Source organism: Lycorma delicatula, chromosome 6 (genome assembly GCF_047948215.1).
Source record: "Lycorma delicatula isolate Av1 chromosome 6, ASM4794821v1, whole genome shotgun sequence".
In the NCBI taxonomy this organism is placed as follows: Eukaryota; Metazoa; Arthropoda; class Insecta; order Hemiptera; family Fulgoridae; genus Lycorma; species Lycorma delicatula.
Genome location: NC_134460.1, coordinates 125,815,794 through 125,842,104, shown reverse-complemented (window position 1 = coordinate 125,842,104; position 26,311 = coordinate 125,815,794). Strand labels below are relative to the sequence as shown.

The 26,311-nt window shown below is 28.4% G+C and overlaps 1 protein-coding gene across 1 annotated transcript; it reads right to left on the bottom strand.

The window, feature by feature from the left end:
• Nucleotides 1-1,719: 1,719 nt before the first annotated feature.
• LOC142326200 (tether containing UBX domain for GLUT4) lies at nt 1,720-25,213 on the bottom strand. The gene is made up of 9 exons (XM_075368484.1): nt 25,005-25,213; nt 24,161-24,216; nt 21,912-22,084; nt 19,467-19,632; nt 16,926-17,039; nt 15,255-15,546; nt 6,614-6,959; nt 4,984-5,182; nt 1,720-2,565 (listed from the first exon to the last, which is right to left on the bottom strand). The coding sequence occupies exons 1-9, from the start codon at nt 25,092-25,094 to the stop codon at nt 2,343-2,345; spliced, it is 1,659 nt and encodes a 552-aa protein (XP_075224599.1). The 5' UTR covers nt 25,095-25,213; the 3' UTR covers nt 1,720-2,342.
• Between the last annotated feature and the right edge of the window lie 1,098 nt (nt 25,214-26,311).

The following is a 26,311-nucleotide window of genomic DNA, read 5'->3' as shown; positions in this document are numbered from 1 at the left end:
TTACCTGGAAACTGGTCAACAAATTAGTTTATAAAAACATCAGTTTTAAAAATTCCATAAAAATAGGAATTGGTGCAGTAATTTATTTACTAGAAAATTTATTATTGAATAATGATAGGAAATGGTACCTAATAGCAATTTAAAACCTTAGCTAACTGGAGGAGTCTTTGTAGGATTGACCACTATACAACATCCTGGATGAAGAGTAACTGATGATGCCTACTGCTGGGAACGAACTACCTACCACCTGTTGGAGGATGGTCTGCCAGGAACAAAGGTGCAGGAAAACAGGATTAGAAAATTGGAAATGAAACTTATATTATCTGAAATTAAAAATATGAAGTAGGAAAAATAAATTTACTGAAAGTATGTAAATATTATATAATTAAATGACCTGTTAAGATTAGAAAGGACAAAAATAATTAATAATAAACAAATGAAAAATTGAATTTTATTCAGTATTTATTGCTGAATAAAATTTGAATGTTATTGATTGTTCAGAAGTTATAGAATACTGATTTGAATTACTACTACATCTCCAGTTTAATTTGGTAATAAGTTATATGAAAATAAAAATGTGTTAATGACCTTCATAGTATCTAAACATTTTACCTAATAATGTTACAGAACTTTTGAAAGGGTTAAACCCCTAAAAATAGGAATTGGTACAGTTAATTTATTTACTAGAAAATTTATTTGTAATAGAAAATATAAGTGAGGTTAATTGAGTTGAAAATAAAGCTAAAATAAGACTTTTTTTTTTGTCTTCAGCCATTTGATGGGTTTGATGCAGCTCTCCAAGATTCCCTATCTAGTGCTAGTAGTTTCATTTCGGTATCCCCCTACATCCTATATCCCTAAAAATTTGTTTTACATATTCCAAACGTGGCCTGCTTACACAATTTTTTCCTTCTACCTGTCCTTCCAATATTAAAGCGACTATTCCAGGATGCCTTAGTATGTGGCCTAAAAGTCTGTCTCTTCTTTTAACTATATTTTTCCAAATGGTTCTTTCTTCATCTATTTGCCGCAACACCTCTTCATTTGTCACTTTATCCATCCATCTGATTTTTAACATTCTCCTATAGCACCACATTTCAAAAGCTTCTAATCTTTTCTTCTCAGATACTCCGATTGTCCAAGTTTCACTTCCATATAAAGCGACACTCCAAACATATACTTTCAAAAATCTTTTCCTGACATTTAAATTAATTTTTGATGTAAACAAATTATATTTCTGACTGAAGGCTCGTTTCGCTTGTGCTATTCGGCATTTTATATCGCCCCTGCCTCGTCCATCTTTAGTAATTTTACTTCCCAAATAACTACCTCTGTAATCTTTTAATTCTTCTACCTCTGTAATCTTTTCTTCTCTTCCTATTTTCACATTCAGTGGTCCATCTTTGTTATTTCTACTACATTTTACTACTTTTGTTTTGTTCTTGTTTATTTTCATGCGATAGTTCTTGGTAGGACTTCATCTATGCCGTTCTAAAATGACACAAGAAAAGTAAAGTGAACCTTTGAGAAATAAGCATGGATGTTGGAGAAATGAGATTACCAAGTAAGGAAGAAACTGTGGACATGACAATTGAAAGATGCAGAAGGAATTGACTACAGAAGGAAAAATTCATTAAGATTATAAAGTCAAAACGTCTATGAAAAAAGCGGGAAAACAAATAAATGAGTGAACATAATCCATTAAATAGTTATACTTTATTGTTTTTTTTTGTACAAACAATTAACTGCACATTTAATTAAAAAATTCATTGCAATAACAAAACACAAATTCTACATCATTCAATATGAATCCTTCATTAGTTTGAAACATTTTTTTTATCACCAAAACATTGTGCTGAAACGATCACATTATTTATTTCACAGATAAAAATAATTATTGGTGAATTAATGACAAATAAAAATTAAAGTACTAAATTTTAATTGCACAAACAGAAAGAATTAACATGCACTGATTATTTTTTCAGTCAATCTATTGAAAAATAAATATGTAAATAAAAGTATAATATGAATAGATACAAATTTTAAAAGGTGGCCTTTTTTAAAATATTACTATTTTCTTTTTACATCATCACTTATCCATTAATAAAGTAATTATAAATAAATATAAAATGATGATGATTCAACTATAATTAAGATGAAGAAAATTAGGATGAATAATTATTTAAATTGTAACAATGTTTTTAAATAATTTAATATAATTCATAGTGTAAATAAATCTCAGGATTAATATTTATCACACATATTCCATTGAATATTATTATTATGGTTGTACATATAACAAATAAATTGTAACATTACAAATGAAATAAATTAACACTGAATTATAGCGGTTTAAACCATTTCGGCACTTTTCCTTGAGCAGATGAAGTAGAAGATTGTCTAGATGGAGGAGTAACATCATTATCATTTTCTTCATCAGTTTTTTCGGAATGAACTTTACTATCTTTACTACATGTATCCATTCTACTTCCACTAGCTCCATCATTAACAGCAACATCAAATTTTATTTTTTGACATTTCATAACAGATTTATCCTTAAGACCTCTGCAAAAATATATTAGATACTTAGATATTTGTTTTTTTATCTATTTTATGTAATTAAATATATAGAAAGAATACTATTTCACACAAATACATAATCTCAAAATAGAAATATAAACATCCGATCTGCCATAATAATTTTATATATGCAGCCTGTAAAAACAAAAATCCATAGACTTCATGCTGTATAGGGAATTGGTATTATAATAAAGATGTATGTTATAAATAAATAGTCTGCTCAAAAAAGATAACAGTAAAGACAATGTACAATTTAAATATGTAACTATTATAGTACCATCAATAAAAATCAGTCATTAATATATCAAAAGAAAATTATTATAATAATGTATTACTGTTCAGTTATAAGCAAACAAGAAAAACAGAATAACTGTAATGGAATTATGACTAAAATTAGGCAGGAGAAGGTAACACCCTAAAATATCAGATAAAAAAAATCCATAAATTATACATTTTCTAATAATGTAAATTTAAAAAAATTATTCACCAAAATGCTTGTATGCTCCTATATTTATATTTCAATACAAAGAACTAATCCTACAAATATAAAACCAATGACTTTCTCGCCGATCTCTGTGGTGGAGTGGTAGTGTCTTGGCCTTTCATCCAGAGGTCACAAGGTTTAAACCCTGGTCAGGCATGGCATTTTTCATATCCTAAAAATTTAATTTCATATTCCAATGCACAAGCTACAAAAGCGTATATGATGAATTAATCATTAAAAAAAAGAAAAAAAATTCTGAATTTCAGGATATACACATAATTGCTGGTAATTCTTGTTCTACACTGTGAAATATATAAAAAATCAAAAAGTTTTTTATTTCTGTAAAATAAAAAAAAAAAAAAACAGAAAAGAAATTTCTGTAAAAATTTTTCTAATAGTAAGTCAGTTCAAGTTTACCTAATTTTTTGGTATTTTTTGAGTTTCAGCACAGTACAACTATTCAGCTGAAAATTTCTAGATTTATGACAAATACTTGTAATTAATATAATCAAACTTATCTGTAAAGGTACTGAATGATAATAATAAATTTAGCCCAAATTATATCTCCATAACAGATCACAGATCATATTAATGGAAAATAATAAAAAATACACTTAAACATATTTTATTTAAACATCTCTTAATATTTTTAAATTATATCTATGAATTTTATTTATTAATATGTATCTCAATTTCAGTTGTACATTAAAAATTAAAACTAAATAATTCCAATCATATGGAAAGGAATTTCTTACAATTACGACAGTAATTTGTAATAAGAGATTTTAGTGGAAATTAAACTACATGTTCATTTTTTTTTACATTTCCTACTTCCTTACTAAAATTAATAACTTTATTTTTATTATGAATAATAGTAATACTAACAATACAAATTACCATATATCTAAATATAATAATTAATCACAATAGCGCTGTTTAAAAATTTCAGATATCATACATTAGTTTTTGTTTTTTACTCAACACACAACCTTGAGGATAATGTGTAATGTTTCTTTGCATTCCTGTAATTTCAGAACATTTACATTGAATTTCATGAAAGTTTCAAATAAATTGTTTCAATTACACAAATGACAATTAGAATAAGGTTAGTTAAAAAAAATTATTAAATGTTTTAAATAGCATTGTAATGCTATTTTGTAAATAGGTAAATTTATCAACAGGAATTGGTATCATTGTGTAAACTGAAATATAATTTATCATCTCATTAATAGCTTCTTTGAGTACTGCAATTCATATGGTGTGAGCTGTATCCATAGCTACCAGATTCAAATCCTAGTCAGGGATGGCATTTTTCATTTACTACAAAATTCTATTTCTATATCCCATGCACAAGTTTCAAGCTTATGCGGTGATATCATCCAGCAAAAAACTAACAACATACAAACAAGAATTTTGTGTAAATTAAAACTATGATGTTTGAGTTGTGCTCAGTGTTAAAAGTGATCTAAAAAATGGAAATAAATCAATTGATAAATGATTTACAATTAGAAATGGCATCAACATTGAAAGACACTTCTGTTACAAAAGTCAACTCTTCATTAAATGTTTTGTCTAGACTATAGGGATATATTTCTACAGTGTATTTCCACTCATTTTTTACAGTATACTATGACACAATTTTATTAAAGCTGAGACAACTAAAGTTTAATGGAAATAAAAATAATCTGTACTAAACTGATTATTAAAAATTAAATCTTTTTATAAATTTAACTAACCCATTTTATATGTGCAAATAAAATATAATTTTGAGATATAAATAAATAAATATTTAAACACACACACACACACACATTAAATGTAAACATATTTACAAAAGAGATTTTTATCAAATTAACCCCAGAGCAATACATAACAAACAGGAATGAGACCAGGAAATTTGTATACAGAAAAAAATTTACCTCAGCTTAGTAGCTGCAAATGTTGCTATTGCTTGAGTAGTCATAAAAGGATTTACTTTATCATGTAAGGAACGTTGTGCAGTGGTGCTGCCTTCTGAACTTTGATTTGAATAAGAAAAATATATTTTAGCACATGGTACACATCCGACAGCAAACAATGTATCTTCTAGAGGTAATATCCTTTTTGGTGGAGCAGTATCTATTAAAAACAAACAATGATACTAAAGATGATGTGTTACATGTAAGTCGTGGTTAACATTTAAAACAAAATCAAGCATTGGGGCATTTGTCTATAATAAAAATAAAATATAAAAACTTCATTTGAAAGTAATATTTAATGTTAATTAAAAGAACAAATGGGTTTTTGAAATGCCTCAAGTAAATAACAAGAGTTAACACATGACACAACAGATTTAATTATCTGAGATAAGAGATTTAATTATCTGGTCATAAATAATCATAAGTAATTGAAGAAAGGAAAGAGAAGGCAGGATCATATATAAAGAAGATAAGATCTGAAAGTCTCTAAACAAAATACTCTGTTTTGTTTATATACCCATGATAACAAGCAAGCCAGGAAACCTGTTTAAGGTCAATGATCTTAAATAGGTATCTCCAGGAATCAACATCTGAGAGATAATAGAAAAAGTTCATGTGAAGTAAAGAGCTTTATTAAGAACCGATGTAAACATATTGTTAATAATTAGACATACAAAAAAAAAAAAAGAAATCAGTTTTTGTCCTTTTTTTATATATATATTGAGTTATATAACTTATACAACTATTCTATAAAATATACGGCTAATAAAAATTAATATGTACTGCTTTATCTTTAATCTCATAAAATCTCATATCACTTTGGTTATTACTTTGCATACTGAACTTTTTAAAAAAAAAACAAAAAACAGAGTACTGAAATAATTTTTAATTGTAACTTAAACCACAATATTATAACAAACCTTTTGTGGTTTTATTTGAATGGTATAGATATTGAAGAGCTGTGATTCCAATAAGATGGCGCTAAATGTCACACCATCACTGATTTCTTGTGCCTTGCTGCAAAGAAATTTCTGGGCTGAGCCTCTCGTGCAAAGATGATCAGAACTGGCCAAAAAGATCATATGATCCTTCCTTTGGGGGTTTATGAAATTGCAGTTCTATGAGAAAAAAAACCTGTTAATTTCATTGAATTTCAAGGAGGAAATCTCATATGATGGGCAAAATTAAAGAACATATCTGAAAATTCATCATGAATTTCATAGATAACATGAGTAGGGGGAAGAAGTCATGGGAGACTCTGCCAGATATTGTTTCATATTTATATTGCAACATATATGCTTTATAATCATGTAAAAAAAAAGAAGCAATATCATGAAAATAGAATAATTTATTCATGTGATTAAACCCAGCATTTTTATTGGGACACTATATGTTGTTAGTTATTCTTAACGGCTGCTGAACTGTTTTACATGATTATTATAATGTAACAAGTATTAGAAGTTTTTAATGTTACAAGATATAATAATGTTACTTCAAATATGATATAATTAATGTCAGCTACACACATAACAATGTAAAAAAAAAAAAATCGTATAAACATGATGTAAAAATGACAAAAAATATTACTTACATAAATAAAAATCACTATCAGGATCTATAATATAACTTTTAACAAAATTATAAACATCAGCTACTGTATCACTTGGTTCAAAAACACCCTGAAGTATTAATCTATCAGGAAACTGTATTCGTAATACTGTTTTATCATAAAGTTTAATTTTATTCTCTATTTCAATTTTTCTTAGCTGTTCGGTCTGTAATGGAGCTTGTTCCATACTTTCTCTATTACGCTTCAGATCACGCATTAATAATCTTACATCATCAATGGTTACATCAAAGAACGAATCTGGCAATTCTGCAGAAAACGAACAATTACTGTCTTGCATCTGAAATACTAAACCATTACGTTGATCGAGCTGAAAATAATCATATAATAATGTCAGTGATAATATATCAATAAATACTGTTTACTTTTTTATTTTTTTTTTAAATAAAGATATTCTACTTTTTAGTAGAAACATGAAAAATATATTTAATATATATATTTCAAATATATTAAAAATAGTTGGTTTTGATACTAGCACCATAATCTGTTTCTAAAATACTTTAAAACTATTATCCTAAAATTAATTACAAACCTCTTGGTAATAAAATCTACCAAATAAATTCATTCAAATTTATTCAATAAATTTAATAACAAGTTCAATGTTCTGAAAAATAAATATTACGTTTATTTTAAAAGATCATGGATTTGTTATACTTGTTATCATTAATATTATTTAAATATGGAGTTGATGAATCATGTTAAAATATCAAAATAAAAGAAAATAAACAAAATATGTTAAAATTTATGTAAAAAATCATGACAGCTATGTGATTTTATTAAATACAAAAATTTTGTGAAAATTACTAACATATTTTTTTAGTTTTGATAGATTTTCATCAAGTACAGCTTCATCCATCAATTATGTTAAAATGTATTATTCATTATTATTATTATTATTTTACAAATTTAATTTTTGAATAAAAAATATTCTTTTTCCAAACTATTCATGTCATTTCCTTTTTTTAAAAACATTTTCATAGAATTTTAAATTTATGTTTTGATATGGTATTTTTTTTTAATAGAAGTGTTTAAACACTATGTGTATAAATTTTGTTTAATGTTTTCCAATAACTTCCTACAAAAGTAAAGTATATACTAAACATACGTATCATTTATTTCAGAATTATTAAATAGATTGTATTTTTTCAAATAATATAAATATATGAAATGTAAACTAATTTTTAACTGCTATTTATTTATTTTTTATTACTATTTTTTATTTAAAGGAATTTTTATTATCAAGATTAAACAAGATTTATGTTTTCCTGTAAATTTTTATTTTATATTTACAAAAGTCCTTATTCAGGGTGTTCAACTTCAGTTTGGCCTGTAAATAATAGTTTATTGGCAAACATTTACATAATAATCTATAGATGTTGAAAATGATGTCCATCTACTTCTATACACAGGTCAATATGTTTGACCATGTTCCTTTAGGTACTTTTGTTAGCTGTACCCTGTCTATTTCCTGGATGGCATTGGTAATGTTTGTCTTCAAATTTCTGCAGGGTGTACGAACTGCTACAATAAACAATAAGTAACCCCATAGAAAAAAATCTGGACAAGTCAGATCAGGGGATCTGTTGGCCACAATCCTTTAGAAATGAATCTTCCACTGAAAAATCCTATAGCATCTCCATAGTAGGTGAGCTGTATAGCAAGTGGTGCTGTCCTGATACAACCAGCAGTTATGCTCATCTTCTTGCAGTAAGGCCTATGAACTGTTGGATAATTTCTTGGTAGACAATGGCATCCACAATATTTTTAAAAAAAATCAAGAGTCCTATTATTCATTGCCTTGAAACTGCACAACACATGCCTACTTTTTATGGGTGTAGGGGAGATTCAAAGAAACTCGAAAAAGGGTTTTCAGTACCCCAGGTCCGGTAGTTCTATTAACATACTCACCATGGTGAAAATAATAATAATGGTAAAAAAATCTGTAAAAAAACACTTGATCTAAAATGCCAATGTTGTTTCTAATAAATTTCTTGAACCATTGACAATAGTAAATCCTTTTAGCATAATCACCATTAGTTAGCTCATGGAAAACCTGCATTCAATATAGATAACATTTCACCATTCCTCTCAGTGCAGTGTGGACCTGAACCTAGTGAAACTTTTGTTTCCTGGCTTAGTCTCCATAAAAATTTATGAGATCTTGTAACTACCACTTCAATGTTCTTACCAACTGTGTCATTAAAACTGACTTGTGTTAACATAACACTGAACCTGTTTCTTTTAACTTACTTCTGAATAATACTTTTCACTGGTGCTTCCTTTTCAAATTTCTCCCTGAACTATTGCCATCACACAGTATGAGATTTCGTCTCTAAATAAGTTTCTATCACTTAAAAAAAAATACATGTTCAACAGTTAACCACATTTGAACAAACAAAAAGACACGATTAAGCAACCATGTTCAAAAGCCAATACTCAACACATATTGGCGAAACTCAAATGTGCAAGCAACAAACAGTCCTCCCCACTCCAGTTCTAGAGTTGTATCAAATCTTCCACATTATTTTACCCATCTCATACCATTATAAACATTTTAACAAAAATATGCACTTAATATAAACTACTGAGTGATGGGACCTCTTTTGGGCTGAACACTCTATATTATTAAAAACTGTAGTTTTATTTCATTTATACAATAACTGTTATTTATTACTGCACAATATATAATTAATTTATTCATTAAATCTTTTCTGTTATTGTGTTTAGTGATTTTTAATCTTAGAATAAGAATCTGATAATAATACTTTTATTCTTAGTACTGAATGAAATTTTGTTTTAAGGATTATTTCATGTTATACAGGATTTTTTTTAAATATCAAATTTTACTTTATCTTTAAATCTAAATCAATTAATGGTTTGTTTGTCTTTATACATAAATTAAATATTTGTATTACCGCATTTACTCGCACACCAGATGTAATATTTTTCACAATATATATATATATATTTTTTTTGTCTTCAGTCATTTGACTGGTTTGATGCAGCTCTCCAAGATTCCCTATCTAGTGCTAGTCGTTTCATTTCAGTATACCCTCTACATCCTACATCCCTAACAATTTGTTTTACATATTCCAAACGTGGCCTGCCTACACAATTTTTTCCTTCTACCTGTCCTTCCAATATTAAAGTGACTATTCCAGGATGCCTTAGTATGTGGCCTATAAGTCTGTCTCTTCTTTTAACTATATTTTTCCAAATGCTTCTTTCTTCATCTATTTGCCGCAATACCTCTTCATTTGTCACTTTATCCACCCATCTGATTTTTAACATTCTCCTATAGCACCACATTTCAAAAGCTTCTAATCTTTTCTTCTCAGATACTCCGATTGTCCAAGTTTCACTTCCATATAAAGCAACACTCAAAACATATACTTACAAAAATCTTTTCCTGACATTTAAATTAATTTTTGATGTAAACAAATTGTATTTCTTACTGAAGGCTCGTTTCGCTTGTGCTATTCGGCATTTTATATCGCTCCTGCTTCGTCCATCTTTAGAAATTCTACTTTCCAAATAACATAATTCTTCTACCTCCATAATCTTTTCTCCTCCTATTTTCACATTCAGTGGTCCATCATTGTTATTTCTACTACATTTCATTACTTTTGTTTTGTTCTTGTTTATTTTCATGCGATAGTTCTTGCGTAAGACTTCATCAATGCCGTTCATTGTTTCTTCTAAATCCTTTTTACTCTCGGCTAGAATTACTATATCATCAGCAAATCGTAGCATCTTTATCTTTTCACCTTGTACTGTTACTGCGAATCTAAATTGTTCTTTAGCATCATTAACTGCTAGTTCCATGTAAAGATTAAAAAGTAACGGAGATAGGGAACATACTTGTCGGACTCCCTTTCTTATTACGGCTTCTTTCTTATGTTCTTCAATTATTACTGTTGCTGTTTGGTTCCTATACATGTTAGCAATTGTTCTTCTATCTCTGTATTTGAACCCTAATTTTTTTAAAATGCTGAACATTTTATTCCAGTCTACGTTATCGAATGCCTTTTCTAGGTCTATAAACGCCAAGTATGTTGGTTTGTTTTTCTTTAATCTTCCTTCTATTTTTAATATGAGGCCTAAAATTGCTTCCCTTGTCCCTATACTTTTCCTGAAACCAAATTGGTCTTCTAACACTTCTTCCACTCTCCTCTCAATTCTTCTGTATAGAATTCTAGTTAAGATTTTTGATGCATGACTAGTTAAACTAATTGTTCTGTATTCTTCACATTTATCTGCCCCTGCTTTCTTTGGTATCATTACTATAACACTTTTTTTTAAGTATGACGGAAATTCCCCTTTTTCATAAATATTACACACCAGTTTGTATAATCTATCAATCGCTTCCTCACCTGCACTGCGCAGTAATTCTACAGGTATTCCGTCTATTCCAGGAGCCTTTCTGCCATTTAAATCTTTTAATGCTCTCTTAAATTCAGATCTCAGTATTGTTTCTCCCATTTCATCCTCCTCAACTTCCTCTTCTTCCTCTATAACACCATTTTCTAATTCATTTCCTCCGTATAACTCTTCAATATATTCCACCCATCTATCGACTTTACCTTTCGTATTATATATTGGTGTACCATCTTTGTTTAACACATTATTAGATTTTAATTTATGTACCCCAAAATTTTCCTTAACTTTCCTGTATGCTCCGTCTATTTTACCAATGTTCATTTCTCTTTCCACTTCTTAACACTTTTCTTTAATCCACTCTTCTTTCGCCAGTTTGCACTTCCTGTTTATAGCATTTCTTAATTGCCGATAGTTCCTTTTACTTTCTTCATCACTAGCATTCTTATATTTTTTACGTTCATCCATCAGCTGCAATATATCGTCTGAAACCCAAGGTTTTCTACCAGTTCTCTTTATTCCGCCTAAGTTTGCTTCTGCTGATTTAAGAATTTCCTTTTTTAACATTCTCCCCGTTCTTCTTCTACATTTTCTACCTTATCTTTTTTACTCAGACCTCTTGCGATGTCCTCCTCAAAAATATTCTTTACCTCCTCTTCCTCAAGCTTCTCTAAATTCCACCGATTCATCTGACACCTTTTCTTCAGGTTTTTAAACCCCAATCTACGTTTCATTATCACTAAATTATGGTCGCTATCAATGTCTGCTCCAGGGTAAGTTTTGCAATCAACGAGTTGATTTCTAAATCTTTGCTTAACCATGATATAATCTATCTGATACCTTCCACTATCGCCTGGCTTTTTCCAAGTGTAGAGTCTTCTATTATGATTTTTAAATTGGGTGTTGGCAATTACTAAATTATACTTCGTGCAAAACTCTATAAGTCGGTCCCCTCTTTCATTCCTTTTGCCCAGCCCATATTCACCCACTATATTTCCTTCCTTGCCTTTTCCAATGCTTGCATTCCAATCTCCAACTATTATTAAACTTTCATCTTCTTTTACGTGTTTAATTGCTTCATCAATCTCTTCGTATACACACTCTACCTCATCATCATCATCATGGGCGCTTGTAGGCACATAGACGTTAACAATCGTTGTCGGTTTAGGTTTTGATTTTATCCTTATTACAATGATTCTATCGCTAAGCGTTTTGAAATACTCTACTCTATGATTCTATCGCTAAGCGTTTTGAAATACTCTACTCTCTTCCCTATCTTCTTGTTCATTACGAAACCTACTCTTGCCTGCCCATTATTTGAAGCTGAGTTAATTATTCTAAAACAATATATATATATATAAACTAGGATATGTGCATCTTATGATGGAATTTTCCATTATACTAGCAAACCCTAATATTATGTGAAATTTAGAGTTTTATAGAAAATACTTAAGTAGACTGATTCATATGTTTGTAGATAAGAATAACATTTAATATTACTGGTCAGAGATTAATATAACCATCTGATGATTGATAGCTATTATGATTTGATAGGTCTATTGTTACAAACCAGTTTTTAAGTTTCATTATAGAAATACCACAATTGTATTTTAGTACATAAAGAAAATTTGAATTAAACTGATTCTTTTAATTAAAGAAAACTCAAATATTGACAAGTTAAAAAAAAATTGGCAATTGTAAGTCATAAATGTCATTCTGGATTCTTATATTAAATAGGAGAAAGAAATTTATTGATGAGTAATGGAAACAGAAGAGTGTTTGTAAAGGAATATTAGAATTTTTACTTATTTGCTAGAAATTGCAGATCTTAAAAAGTAGCTAATATAAACTTTAAAAAATCCAATAATGGTTGTATATTTAATAATCAGATACGGGCTAGCCTTAAAAAACCATACCAGCAAAGGCAAATGTTTTGGAGGAGAATTAGTAATATTTCTGATCACTGTGGTGGAGTGATAGCGGTTTGGCCTTTCATCAACAAGTCCTCGGTTCAAATCCCGGTCAGGCATGGTATTTTTCATATGCTACAAAATTCCATTTTCCATATTCCACTACAAGCTTTGGAGCTTCTGTATAATTTAATCAATAAAAAAATAAATACATTTCAGAGGCCATCATTAACATAAGGAGAGAAAAAAAGAAGTATGGTGCAAATAGGAAATACTGATTAGGCACAGTAATTTTTTGAAATTAACTTGAAACGGCAAATTAGCAAAAGGACAACTGGCAAAATCACAGCTAAAACTGTTCATGTTTGCATATCAGGTTTAGAGAAACAGTGTTGTGTTATACCATCCTATTGACAGTGCTTGCAGATGGTAAAACTCTTCTACCAATGTTATACCTAAAAAAAAAATGTTTCTGATAGATGGGAAATTATTGAATTTTACAATTATCAGATGCAATAAAAAGCATGGATGGATAATGCATTGATATTAGACTGGATCAAATGTCTGTGGAAACTGCATTTTAGAGTTCTTTTAAAATTAGAAAGCATGTTAGTATTGGATAGTTTCTATAGACATACATACATACTTTACAACAGCTGCTGTAAAGAATAGCCTTTAGTTAGTGAAACAGAACTAGTTTATATTCCTGGTGGAATGACTTCACTGCTACAACCACTTACATTTATATAAATTACTCTTCATATTTCTTATGCAACATGGCAACTGTAGTATATGACCAACAGAAAAAATGAAGAAACCTAATTATGTGATTAGTTTCTAGTTCCTTGGAATTCTAAATGATTTTTTGAAAATTAAAAAAAAATTCTATATTTCAAATTGAAGATAACATCATGAGGATGGTGACGACAATTCAAGCTGCAGATTGATCATCGCTAGCAAGTGCTAGAGATGATGATTAAACTGAAAAGGAAATGTATCTGTTCTCAGTTGTCTTCCTGTATATAAACAGGTTGTTTTCTATTTCAAGGATTGTACAAATAAAAATTTTACGTGGCTATTTATCCATCTATAAGGAAATATCTTTACATCATCAAATTTATTCATAAACATTTTAATTAAAATTCCTGAAAGACCAACACCTAACATTCCTGAAAGACCTCTACCTTTTATTTGTTTAAAAATGTTACTATTAACAGAAAAGCTTGTATATATATATATATATATATATATGTATAGGTAATTTTTTAATTACACAACAAACAGTTTATATTTGAATAGAAACATTATTATGAGGGAAAATGGAATATATTTTCTGAATGATCTGTGGTTGCAAAAGAAAAAAAATAAGATTCAAAACTGTTAAACTGTCCCTGAATTAAAGAATGATTATCATATAAAGGTATAAATTATATAATAATCATTATTATTATTTATACAGACTCAAAGATATGCTTATCAAAGTGAGAATCTCAATTTTTAAATCGATCATTAAAAATTACAAATGCAAGGTGATGGTATATGAAATCATTACATTAACCTAAGTAAATACAACAAACCAACAAGAAGAGGATAAATAGCTGATATTAAGATTGATGAATTTTTTATGAAGGATACTGAATCTGACTGGAAGTCCTATAAACAGCAGAGCAGTATAACAGCTGGGAAACAGAAAGTATAATATTCAAACAAAACCTTGTATGTGCAAAACATGTTGAAATGTTGATATGTAAACATGTTATTATATTGATATAATATCATGACTAAAAGCATCCATGATTATTAATTAAATATCCATTTTTAAATTGCTTTTGGTCTATTTCTAAATACTGTAATACATAATCTCATGATAACACGTCTACAGCTTACTCAGATTGTAATTTGAAAGAACAAGAAACAGTAAATATTACAAAGTCATTAAAATCTAGTTTAGTATTTGTAAGCAGGTTGAAAACAATATTTTCTATAAATCTGCACTGAAATATATATGTCATCCATTTTTTAGTCTTTCACAATATGTTGCTCATATTCCTCATATTTCATTACGCTGTATCAATAGAGTCAACAGACACTTAACCTCAACAGAAGTGCTGTCAATTTCAGGACCTTATCATCGAATATAGTACATGATTTTATTTTAATATAAATCTCCATGCAATTGAATGATTAACTACCTTATATGTTAATCTTTGTTTATAGAAATTTCTCACAATTATTCATAATGCTAGATAAATATACAAATTATTCATAATATATATATTTGCCTGTATATTCTCAATGACTATTCACAGGAGACTTACATATTTAACATCTTCTAAGTTAAATATTTTTTCTTTCTCTTTAACAACTTCCATAGGAGAAGGTGATTTTGATCTGTCAGCTGATTTGTTTTTGGAGAAAGAAATTTCTTTACTTTTTCCTTGAGGTGAATTACTAGTACTTCCTTTTGTTACTTTGCTTTCACTTGCTCTATGTATGACACTAGAAACAACTTGGGCTGCAGTAATTATTTCAGCAGCTGGTATAGGCTTTGAAGTACGTTTTTGACATGATGGAACTGATTCATCAGTGGTTCTTTTAACAGGTTCATCTCTAAAAAAAGAAAAGAAACAATACTTAAAAGCTCTAGAAATCTAAGTAATCTATACTTCACAAAGAGGTAGTTTGCTTGTTTGTTCTGGGAATAATCTGAAGGACTACTGAACTGATGTAAATTCAGCAATTACAAATTTTATTACATTCTGGTATTTAATTTTGGAATACTGTTTTAAATTATTATTCATTTTATCTTATAGAGAAACAAAACTTTAAAAATATATCTATAAGTTGATTTGAGAGTGTCATAAATGGGATATATTGTTTCATTTACTTAATGTTTAGCTATTACCTACATCTGATTGAACTGTGCATGCTGATCAAAAAAATACTAATGTGGCTAGTGAAGAAACTCTTTATTCCTCACTTTTACTAGTAAGCCTGGCATCGAATCCTATTTTATTCTTGAGAAAGACCACCATTATTAGGAATGACTGGAATCTCTAGTCAAGTTGCCTATGACCATTCCTGGTTACAGTGTGTTAACATAAATACAAAAATGCGATCTTTTATTTCAATTACAATATTAATAAACTCTGAGCTTAGATTCTCTGAGTTAGGAAGAGAAAGTTGCTTTTCCAAACTTCTATAACTCTCCCTGGAACTATCTTGATAAATTAGCAGGAAAAGTACAATATTGTGTTATTTAAAAATCTTCTTCAAAATACATTTTACTGCTTGGTGCAATAAAATTTCTTTAATTTTTCCTTGAGGTGAATTACTAGTACTTCCTTTTGCTACTTTGCTTTCACTTGCTCTATGTATGACACTAGAAACAACTTGGGCTGCAGTAATTATTTCAGCAGCTGGTACAGGCTGCTGAAATAATTACTTGTAAAAGAGGATTGATTTGCTAGCCAGGTTTAATAGTCCTCTAGATTAAAAAAGATTAAAATATTCTTAATAATATTTTAACTGTTTTTTTTTTGTTCTTCTAAAGAAGTGTTCTGCTTTTGGGATGCAAGTAGAAATACTGAACAGTGTCATGGAGATTTTAGCATCCAAAGGCCCTATGTTAAGGGCCTTAGGATGCTATGTTAGGGCCCTATGTTAAGGGCCTGACAAGGCCCTAAATCTTGGCCTTGTCATACATCAGAATTTCAAACAAATACAAAGCAAACAAACTTACACAATCATACAAACCCCATTTTCATCTATCTGTTTTCAGTTTATTATGCAACAGCAGTATTAATTTTCAAAGCCTACAGGGATGACAATCTTAACCATAACTCAAGTATACTCTTCAAGTAAACTTCTTAACATAAAATGTTAATACAATGATTTCCCAACTTTGGAACAAATAATTTTTTGAAAACTCAAAACAAGCTTAGCCCACTTTTTTGTTAATTATTCTATATATTAAAAAAAAAATCTACCTGGAAGATGACCTGGATGGTGATTTATCTCTTTTTTCACTCAATGATCTACTTAATACCAATCCTCCAGTACATTGTAGATCTGGATGTTCTTCCTTATCTCTAGTAGTTAACCTGTTAATAAAAATAAGAATTTTTAAAAATATGATAATTCTACATTTAACTTATCCTAATTAATTTAATATCATACTGATTTCATGATAACATATAATGATAGAATTTATGATTCTTGGTTGATAAATTTATGATTATTGTAGAATCTTATTTTGGCTGGCCTTCCCTTTTTACATTTTTTTTCATTTAGTGATTCTATTTTAATAATTTTTTTAACTCCAATGAAATATAAAAGACAATATTTTCTTCAATAAAAACTAGGTCAAATAAATTTTTATTTCTATTAAATTTTTAAATGGTTATAGCTACTGAACCATGGAATTATTTACAAAATTCAAATTTACTTAATATTATAAGACAGTATACTTGCCCACATTAAAATTAAATTTTAAAATTAGCCTGGAGGCTAAACTGGAAAAGAAAAGCCCCTGCAACTATATTATGGAGTGAAAATGATTGCCAGTAAACAGGAATTCTCCAATACAATTTAATTTCATGTAAAGTAATGGTAAATATATATATATTTTTTTTTAACTGTAAAAGGATCAAACCTGAGTACAAGATAAGTTCATTTATTTCATTTATTGTTTATATATTGTTTTACATGATATAGTTTTTTGTTTCACTTATACCTTTGTTTTTACTTATTCTGTGAAAGAGGATGTTATGTATCCTGTTTCATCAATTAATGTGTGCTAGTTACTATATAGTGTTAGGTTCTTCTAGACATGACTGTGTTAAATAATAATGGGAAAGCAGTTCTTTAACAATGTTTATCACCATGGAATCTGGACCATCAATTCCTTTAGTTTTTTTTCATTACACACAGGTCTCTGAAATAAACAGACATTTTTAGGAGTGGATTTTTCACATCAAAATACAAAAAAGTTCTTATAACCATGTAGTAAGTTCTGTCTGTTGGCAATTTTGTGTTTTTGCATTTATAAAGTCATATCTTAAGGAAGTTACTTTAATAAAATATGAAATATGCATGTAAATCAATGTTCTTAATGGAAAAAAAAACATGAAAATTTATCGTTAGAAATTTCAAAATGGCAGCCTATTCATTTTTAAATTAATATTTGTTTCATCACATTTGCTGTTCTACCACTGATGCTTTTAACAGGGTTTTATTGGGCTAATTGTTGTGATTTCTTCCAGATTGTTGACTAGGTATTTGAGTTTATCTGTGACTGTTATTTTTTTGGTTGGTTTTTGGTAATTTTCATTCTTGTTTAGTTGAGTAGGGTCTATTTTTATTTTATTTCTAGGGGTTTGGTTTTGTTTCTTCCTTTAGGGCATGAATTTAATTTTAATTCTGACTATGTGGTGATCTGAGCATCTGTCTACTCCTTGGAGGACTTTTACGTTATTTCTTTGTGATGGTGTTGCCTCATCATTTTCCAATGATGTTGCGGTATCTTCTTTTCCTGCCTAGTTGAGCATTGAAGTCTCCGATTAGTTGTTTAATGTGATTTTTAGGGATATTATTTACGGTCTGGTTGAATAGGTCTCAGAACGTTTCCGTTTCTTTACAGTCTTGGAGATTTGTTTTTATACTCAATTTTAAAATTGAGTTTAAATTGATTTTAATTTTTTGAGTTTAATTGATTTTAAAATCTGAGTCACAATTTTAAAATTACTTTCCAAGTAGTGAATATAATGAATTTTCATGGCATTGTGATCCTTTCCTTTGTAATACTGAAAATAATAAACTTCTATTGAACAAAAGAAAAAGTTAATTGTACTCTTGAATGGTGCTGGACTTAACATAAAAGCAGAAGGTATGATTAATTTCTGGATCTCACCACTTACGAAAAGAGAGTATAAGAAACTGCAAAAAAGTGATTTAAACATTATTACTCAACTCGGTTCCACATATATTTGTGAGAAAGGATTTTCTTCATTAACTGATTAAAAATGAAGTTAACAATTTATATAAGTGCCTATTTCAAACTTAATCTAACCAGTATACATCCAAAGACTGAACAAATACAAGGGTTGGCATGGTCCTCCATCTCATTATTGTAGATACTGACTACACTTATTTCATTTTTTTAGTAAATAAGTTAAAGGTGACACGAATTCCATTCTGTAAAATAAATTGCTCATAGCCTATGTTATAAAATATTCTTGATTGCCTTCTATAAAATAAAACTAATAAAGTAACAATTATTAATAAAAACTAATAACTTCCAACTATTAATCCTAATCTAAGATTAAGAAAATTGTAAACTAATATTGCTTTAAAAATATATGTATTTCAGTTTTAATATGTAACTGAAAACAAAAAAAAATTGATACAATTGCTTCTGAAGAGAATAACAGTAGGATTCATATAATCTTTTAACTATTAAAAGTGGTCCCACTTGAATACAGTTTGAGAAATGCTGACTTAATACATTAACCAATAGTAACAAAACTTACCTGAGTAAAGCTCTACCACTTGTCAGACCAAGAGTTCGAAGAGTGGTTATTTTTAAAGCATCTAAACCAACAATTTCTCTACGCATATATACAACTACTGGTACTCTTTTATCACTATGTTCAACAAACTTAGGAACCAAACGCAATAAGACATCCTCCAAACTTGCTGTAAATTAAATAGAAATACAGTTAAATCTAAATAAACTTCAGTATCAAGAATTTTACTGTAACCTTTACTATACATATGATTTTGGTGTAAACCATAAATTGGTGGATATTGTGAATATCATTACTTTTTATCTGATAATATTGTTCAAATCTCACCAAACCAGAAAAAAATTTAAGGAAATTATTTAAATCTTACTGATTCAATATGGTTTTACATTGAACATATTTTTGGAGGTATAAATATCATACGCTAAGTTTTTAAAATTACAAGTTAAGGAAATAAAAGTTAAAAACTTAAAAAAGCTCTTTTACTTTGTCAAATGTTTTCATGTATTGAATAAAATGATCTGATAATTAATTACAAGTAATGAACTCAGCACAAAAATATTCATTAATCTTCTAAACTGATTTAAAGATAAAGAAATGAACTTCCCATTATCATATGCCACTAATTCATGATTATTTTTAAATTTTGTATAAAATATTTTTGTAACTATTCTAACAAATTAATTTTATATTTATTTCCAAAATTTCCATGGATTTAAAAAAAAATATAATTTATAGCGTATTAGTTTATTATTTATCACTACATTAATAAGTTTTTATATTATTTGTGTATAATTTTATAAAAATCTTTTTTTAAATGACTAATGTTGGTTTATAAATATATTTATAAAATATACTTTATTTATAAATGCTACATTTATTATATTTATCATTCATACTACTAATAGGTCTCAATATACTTAATAAGATTGTTAAGTTTAAATGCCAAACTACATATTTTTTTAATTGTACAGTTTTCTTGGTAAAGTTTCCATTATTTTATTACTTTATATATTTTAAATAACGTTTAGACATAAGTAAACAAAGTTAGTTTGTTTAAATATATAAAGGTGGAAATAAATTTATTTAATAAGCTGCCTTTACTGTACAAGTGATAATAAACAACAATAATAAAATGAGTTTTGCAAACATGACATCGCTGGCAAAGTATAATTTAATTTAAATACAATATTAAAATCAGCTTACCAATAGATTAGTTAATTCCCTCAAATGTTTTCAGCACCATCTTCAGGAGGATTGATCTTATAATAATTTTAAATAAAACTATAAAAATATTTAAAATTCACAAGATAAATTTGTTAGAATCATAACAGTTGACCATAATAAGTTAAAAATTGTAAATTTAAAGAAAAAGTATGTCTGATTTGTAAGAATGTCAAAATTGTTATGAATTCAGGATAGCAATTGTGACATTTTTACAAACTGGATGTACTTACTTTTACTTAAAATATACAATTTTTAACTTACGACAATCAACTGTTATGATTCTAACAATTTCATCTTGTGAATTTTACAAATTTTTTTAGTTTAATTCTAAATTATTATAAGATCAAACCTCCTGAAGATGGCGGAATAGCCGAAAATAATTGAGGGAATTAACTAATATATTGGTATGCTGATTTTAATATTATATTTAAATTAAATAATAAAATGATATTAAACAATGAAAGACTAACATAACTTTTTTTTTAATTTTTAACTTTATTTCCTTCACAAATACAAAAATTTACTATTTTTTATGAAATAACTGATGATGAGATACGTTCTTCAACATAAAATAAGAATGTTTCAATAAGGTATGAATGTATTCTAATTTAGAGGTAAATTCATTAATTTGAATAACATACATACAAACATACAAATATTTTCATATTTCAAGTCAAGTGTATAATAATTTAATATAAAAAGATAACACTTCACACAGCTAGAAAGATTTTACAGCCATTGAATTATTTTAAATACCTAAAAAAGTAAAACTAACAGTAAAAAACCTGAACTGAACTAAACATGTCAATGACTGTGACAGGGTGGACTTTAATCAATGACCAGCTCAAATTGCTGTAATTTTCTGGGTATATTCATGTTATTATTATGTTTTTGGGATGTGATAGATCTAAGAAAACGTTTAAATCTTGATTAGACAAAACAAAGTCAACTTGAACACTGAGCTTTGCAATGCAATCAAAAAAGGTGATAAAGATCAAAGGCACTTTATTTCTTATGAGAATATCTCAAGTTTTCATGGCTGTCACTGTTACATTTCCAGAAATTGAGCACAGTGCTAGCCATTTTTTGAAAGATTCAAAAGATGTGGGATAAAATACTCGATCACCTTCTTCTGCAGCTTAGTTTGTATCAAATAATTTGTCTTCATTATTCAAAAAATAAATAAGTTATCTTAAACAATGAATGGAACGAAATTCAACTTACAGTCAGATAGAAATTCACCCATAATGCGCTCATCTTCTCCATCAACCTGCAGACTAAGAATGACTATAGAGTCCTGAGATTGTCTAGTAGAGGGTACCACTTCAAGGAATGCATTATTGGGTAATGAGCAAAACCTTATAACTGATGCTGGATCTAAAACATTTCTCTGATGCCTAAAACAAGAAATCAGTAATATGTTTAATTAGTGTGTTGCTATCTATTTTAGAAATAAAATGAACTAAATATTGTTATCAAAATAGTATGAGAAAAGACACAATAAAAAATTAATTAAAGTCAATATATATCAATGATATTTTGACTACAGTTAACACCAAAATAAAGTAACTCTAATTAAAACTGATGTTTTACACTAAACACTAATATTATGATTGAGGTTAAGATTTGTAATTTGGTTTGAAGCAACAGATAATCTTTTTAAAAAATTTCTCTAATTTTTATATTTATTTATCTTTAATACTAATATCAATTTTTTTACAGTATTCTACAGAATACCTTTTTCAAAACATAACAATAATAATGATAAATTTTGGTTATTTCATTTTATTGTAATGTAATTTCATTGGAAGAAAATTTAACAATTTAAGGCAAACAGGAGAACAAAAACTCTGAATTAAATTTAATAAAATAACTTCCTATGAAGGAAAAGAGATAGTATACAATTAAGAGTATTTCTCTTTTCCTACCATAAACAAAAAAATATTTGCGCAAATAATATGATTAACAAAAAAGAAATGAAAACAAAATATGTTTTAATAATAATAGTATGTTTAGTTTTAATTTTCTTTTTGTTATGATGGGTTTTCATCAAGTAAAGGCGTCATCCATGAATAATTATGATTGTGTGAATTATGGATGATATTAGAGATTACCATGAAATGGAGGTAAATTCAAACTTTAAAAATATTTTTCAACAAAAAGCACAAACAACGTTGACTATGTGTGAGAATGTTAAAAAATCTTTTAAAAATTGATATTGGTATACAATCTTCTATTGGTATATAGGCTGTTAAGATTGCCTTCCTCCTATTTCGTAATTATTAAACAAGAGAATGTTTTTAATATTTTAATTATAACACATTTTTTATTGCTTTTGAATTTAGTAATGTGTAGGACTAGATTACATTATTGACAAAAAAGACCACTTTGGCTTATGTTTATGTAGATAACATTTTTTTGAATAGCTAAGTATTATCACTAGAAACAATTACAAATTTTGTTTAATTTGTACCTAGGTAACATTATATGAGAGGAAAAATTTAGTTTTAAAGGTGTAGATGTAGGAAATGACCTCGCATACATAAATGACTTGGTCCCATTCAAAATTCAGGAGATAAATTGCAGAGATTGTTATATTAACTTTAGAATATTTGTGATAAATACAATTTAAAAATAATGGCCAGGAAGATAAAAGTTAAGACTTTTATCAAAAAACATTTAGTTTGATCCAAGATTATAGTGCTAATATAGAGATTTGGAGCAAGTGAAACAGTTCAACTACTTTGGCTGAGAAATTAGCTTACATAGGGTTATGGAATTAATTAAAAGATAAGAAAGTTCAATTTATCTAGAGAATAATTAAGAAGACTCTCTAAGATGAAGCATCAAGGCAGATTTTAAACAATGATGATACCTAGACTCCTATGAAGCAGTTAGATGAGGGTTATAAACAGAAAGCAAGATCAGTGAATAAAAGCTGCAGAAATGAGGTTCATGAGAGCAGTTAAAGGATGTTCCTGGATGGACAGGCTTGGAAATGAGGACATTCAGAATGAAGTGCAAATTACAAGCATATATAAGGTTCAACTCATCACAACAGTTGTTTAGAAGAACTACAGAGAATCCATAGTGAAATCAGTGAATACTCAGAAGTATCAACCCACAAAAACAAATAATCCAGAAATTCCCATACCAGATGGAAGTTAATTTTGTTGTCGAAAAAGGTTCCACCAGGAACCTAATTTATGACGTGAAGAAGAACAATTTTACGCATAACATGTTGTAAAACAATCTTACAGTATAACACAAATTATGTACATGTTGCAATACAATGAACATGTGACAAATGAGTTGTTAATGTGATAAACAAAGTACTGAGTAAATAAAATTCATAAATTGAATGCATCTGATGCTTTAACATGAAATTCATCATACCAAACAAATCTGAGAAAAACAAACATGGCTAAATAAAAACTTAACATGAATAAACAAATTAAAATGTAACAACTTACTTCAAGGCAAAATCCTTAGAACTGAATCCATGCTTTTTACACACATCTTCCAATATCTGTAAATCATAATTCATTAAAATATAACAAATAAATATAACAAACTAAACAGGTAATTCTGAGCAATTACTTGATCAATTTAGATTTTCTTCATACTTTAATATACCAAAGTAGATACACTAAGGATCAGGAAAACAATAAATTTAAATGTCTAAATTGTAGGTTTGGACAGCAGGTGGCCGTGTAATGTCAAAGTCCTGTGTTATCTGTACTCTAATCAATTAGCAATTAAGATGCTAATATGTTCTGTGGAGAGTTAGAATAAATTACCAAGGTATGAAAATAGTAAACATCATCTCATAGAACATTTGGCTGAACTTATGTTTAAACGGAAATAGAGTCACTACCGAGAGAGACTAAACCACATATTCAATGACTGACTCTGACAACTATCAAAGTTAGTTTATGATTTAAACCTCTCCATACCCTAAAATATCCCATACTCTAATCGTAACCTTAATAACCCCTTCACAGAACAGATCTTAAGCATACCTAGTATGGTATATTAAAGTTGACTCTAGCTCATAATTACCAATAAAAGTAATTAAGAAATCCAGAACCAGCGACCTTTATTAAAACAAACAACCTTATAATACAGGAATAATGGGCAAAACAGTAATTATTTTATTAAAACAACATAACCTTAAATAACAAAACCTTTGCATCATAATTCTATTTTACCATATTATTAAATTACTTTTAGAAAATTAAGTATGTGTTAACAGTTAATAATACTCTATATGATAAAGTTTCTCGAGAATTTTTTTTAAACACAACATTATTGTACCTGCAACACAGATGAATCTAGGTTAACTTTTAAAGATTCTCTACGTCCATTAGGCATCAAAACAACAACATTATTTACTTTGCTACCCATTAAGTCGTTTATTATATAAATGTACCACAATTAATCACAACCTAATGTAAAAAACTTAAAAATGTGAAAACAAAATTAAAAAATTGATAGTAACGTAAACATCAATTTCAGATAAATCATGCCATACGATAAACAGGTTAGCATGTATTACAATAAAAAATCTTTCTTCATTAAAATTTTTAAATATCTTTTAAATGTAATAAACTAAACCATGTAAATTACTGCAAAAACATACAGTAAATTTTATTATCTATAATGTTCACTTATTTACACGCAATTTTAAGTGAAAATTTTTGAGGCACTTAGTCCATAAAAGATTTTACGAGAAGCGAAAAGGTTTTAAGAAGGGGTATTTACAATAAGATTTCAGTAAATTACCTTACTGATTATGTAGTATTAAAAATAATAAACTTAATAAAAAAATAGTAAGAGATCAAATATGCGAGAACAAAAATATAAACAGGTCAAATATGTGATGCAAATTTCCTGAGTTTCTTTCTTAAGGGGCCGGTTCTAAAAATGAATGTTATTCATCAGTTAATTAGTATTAAGTCACTATTGTTGTCCAGTCTGGGTAAGCTTTACTCTACTTGACAAGATGTTGAGCTTTTAATAATTCTCGGAATGGAATAGAACGGAACGCACAGATAGCGGGAAATTTATTTATCCCCCAATTGGAGACCCGGATAACAGTCCCTTGCTGCTGGGTCTTTCATATTATAAGGCGGGTGGTATTTGTTTAATTTTTTGTCGGTTATATATTGGTTTTAATTTTGGACAGAATTATAGATTGCGTTTCGATCCTCAAGACGAGATTAAAAACTTTACTTGGGATGGACCTTGGGAGACTAGCAACATATGTGCTTCTTTTTAGCGGTACGATTTAGTCCGTCTGCTGAAAGCCTGTCGGTGGTAGTGCCTTTCAGCCTGACAGGATGTCGCTTGATGTGGCCCTGGTTTTTGGAGGATGCAATGCACTCCTCTCACCGGAGTGAGTCGCATGTACTGATTTAGGCCTAAATTGTAAGTTGCAGGAAGGAGGATGGTTATTGAATCATTAATTTGCCTCGGGTGGTTGGGCGGTTCAAATTCTTGGTCGTAGGTACTTCTTCTTTAGCCAGCCTTTCTGTATTTCCGGTTGTAAGTGACTTACAGACCGTAAACTCAAATTGCCAACGGTCCTGGAGAAGGGGAAATAATTACTCATCTACTACTGA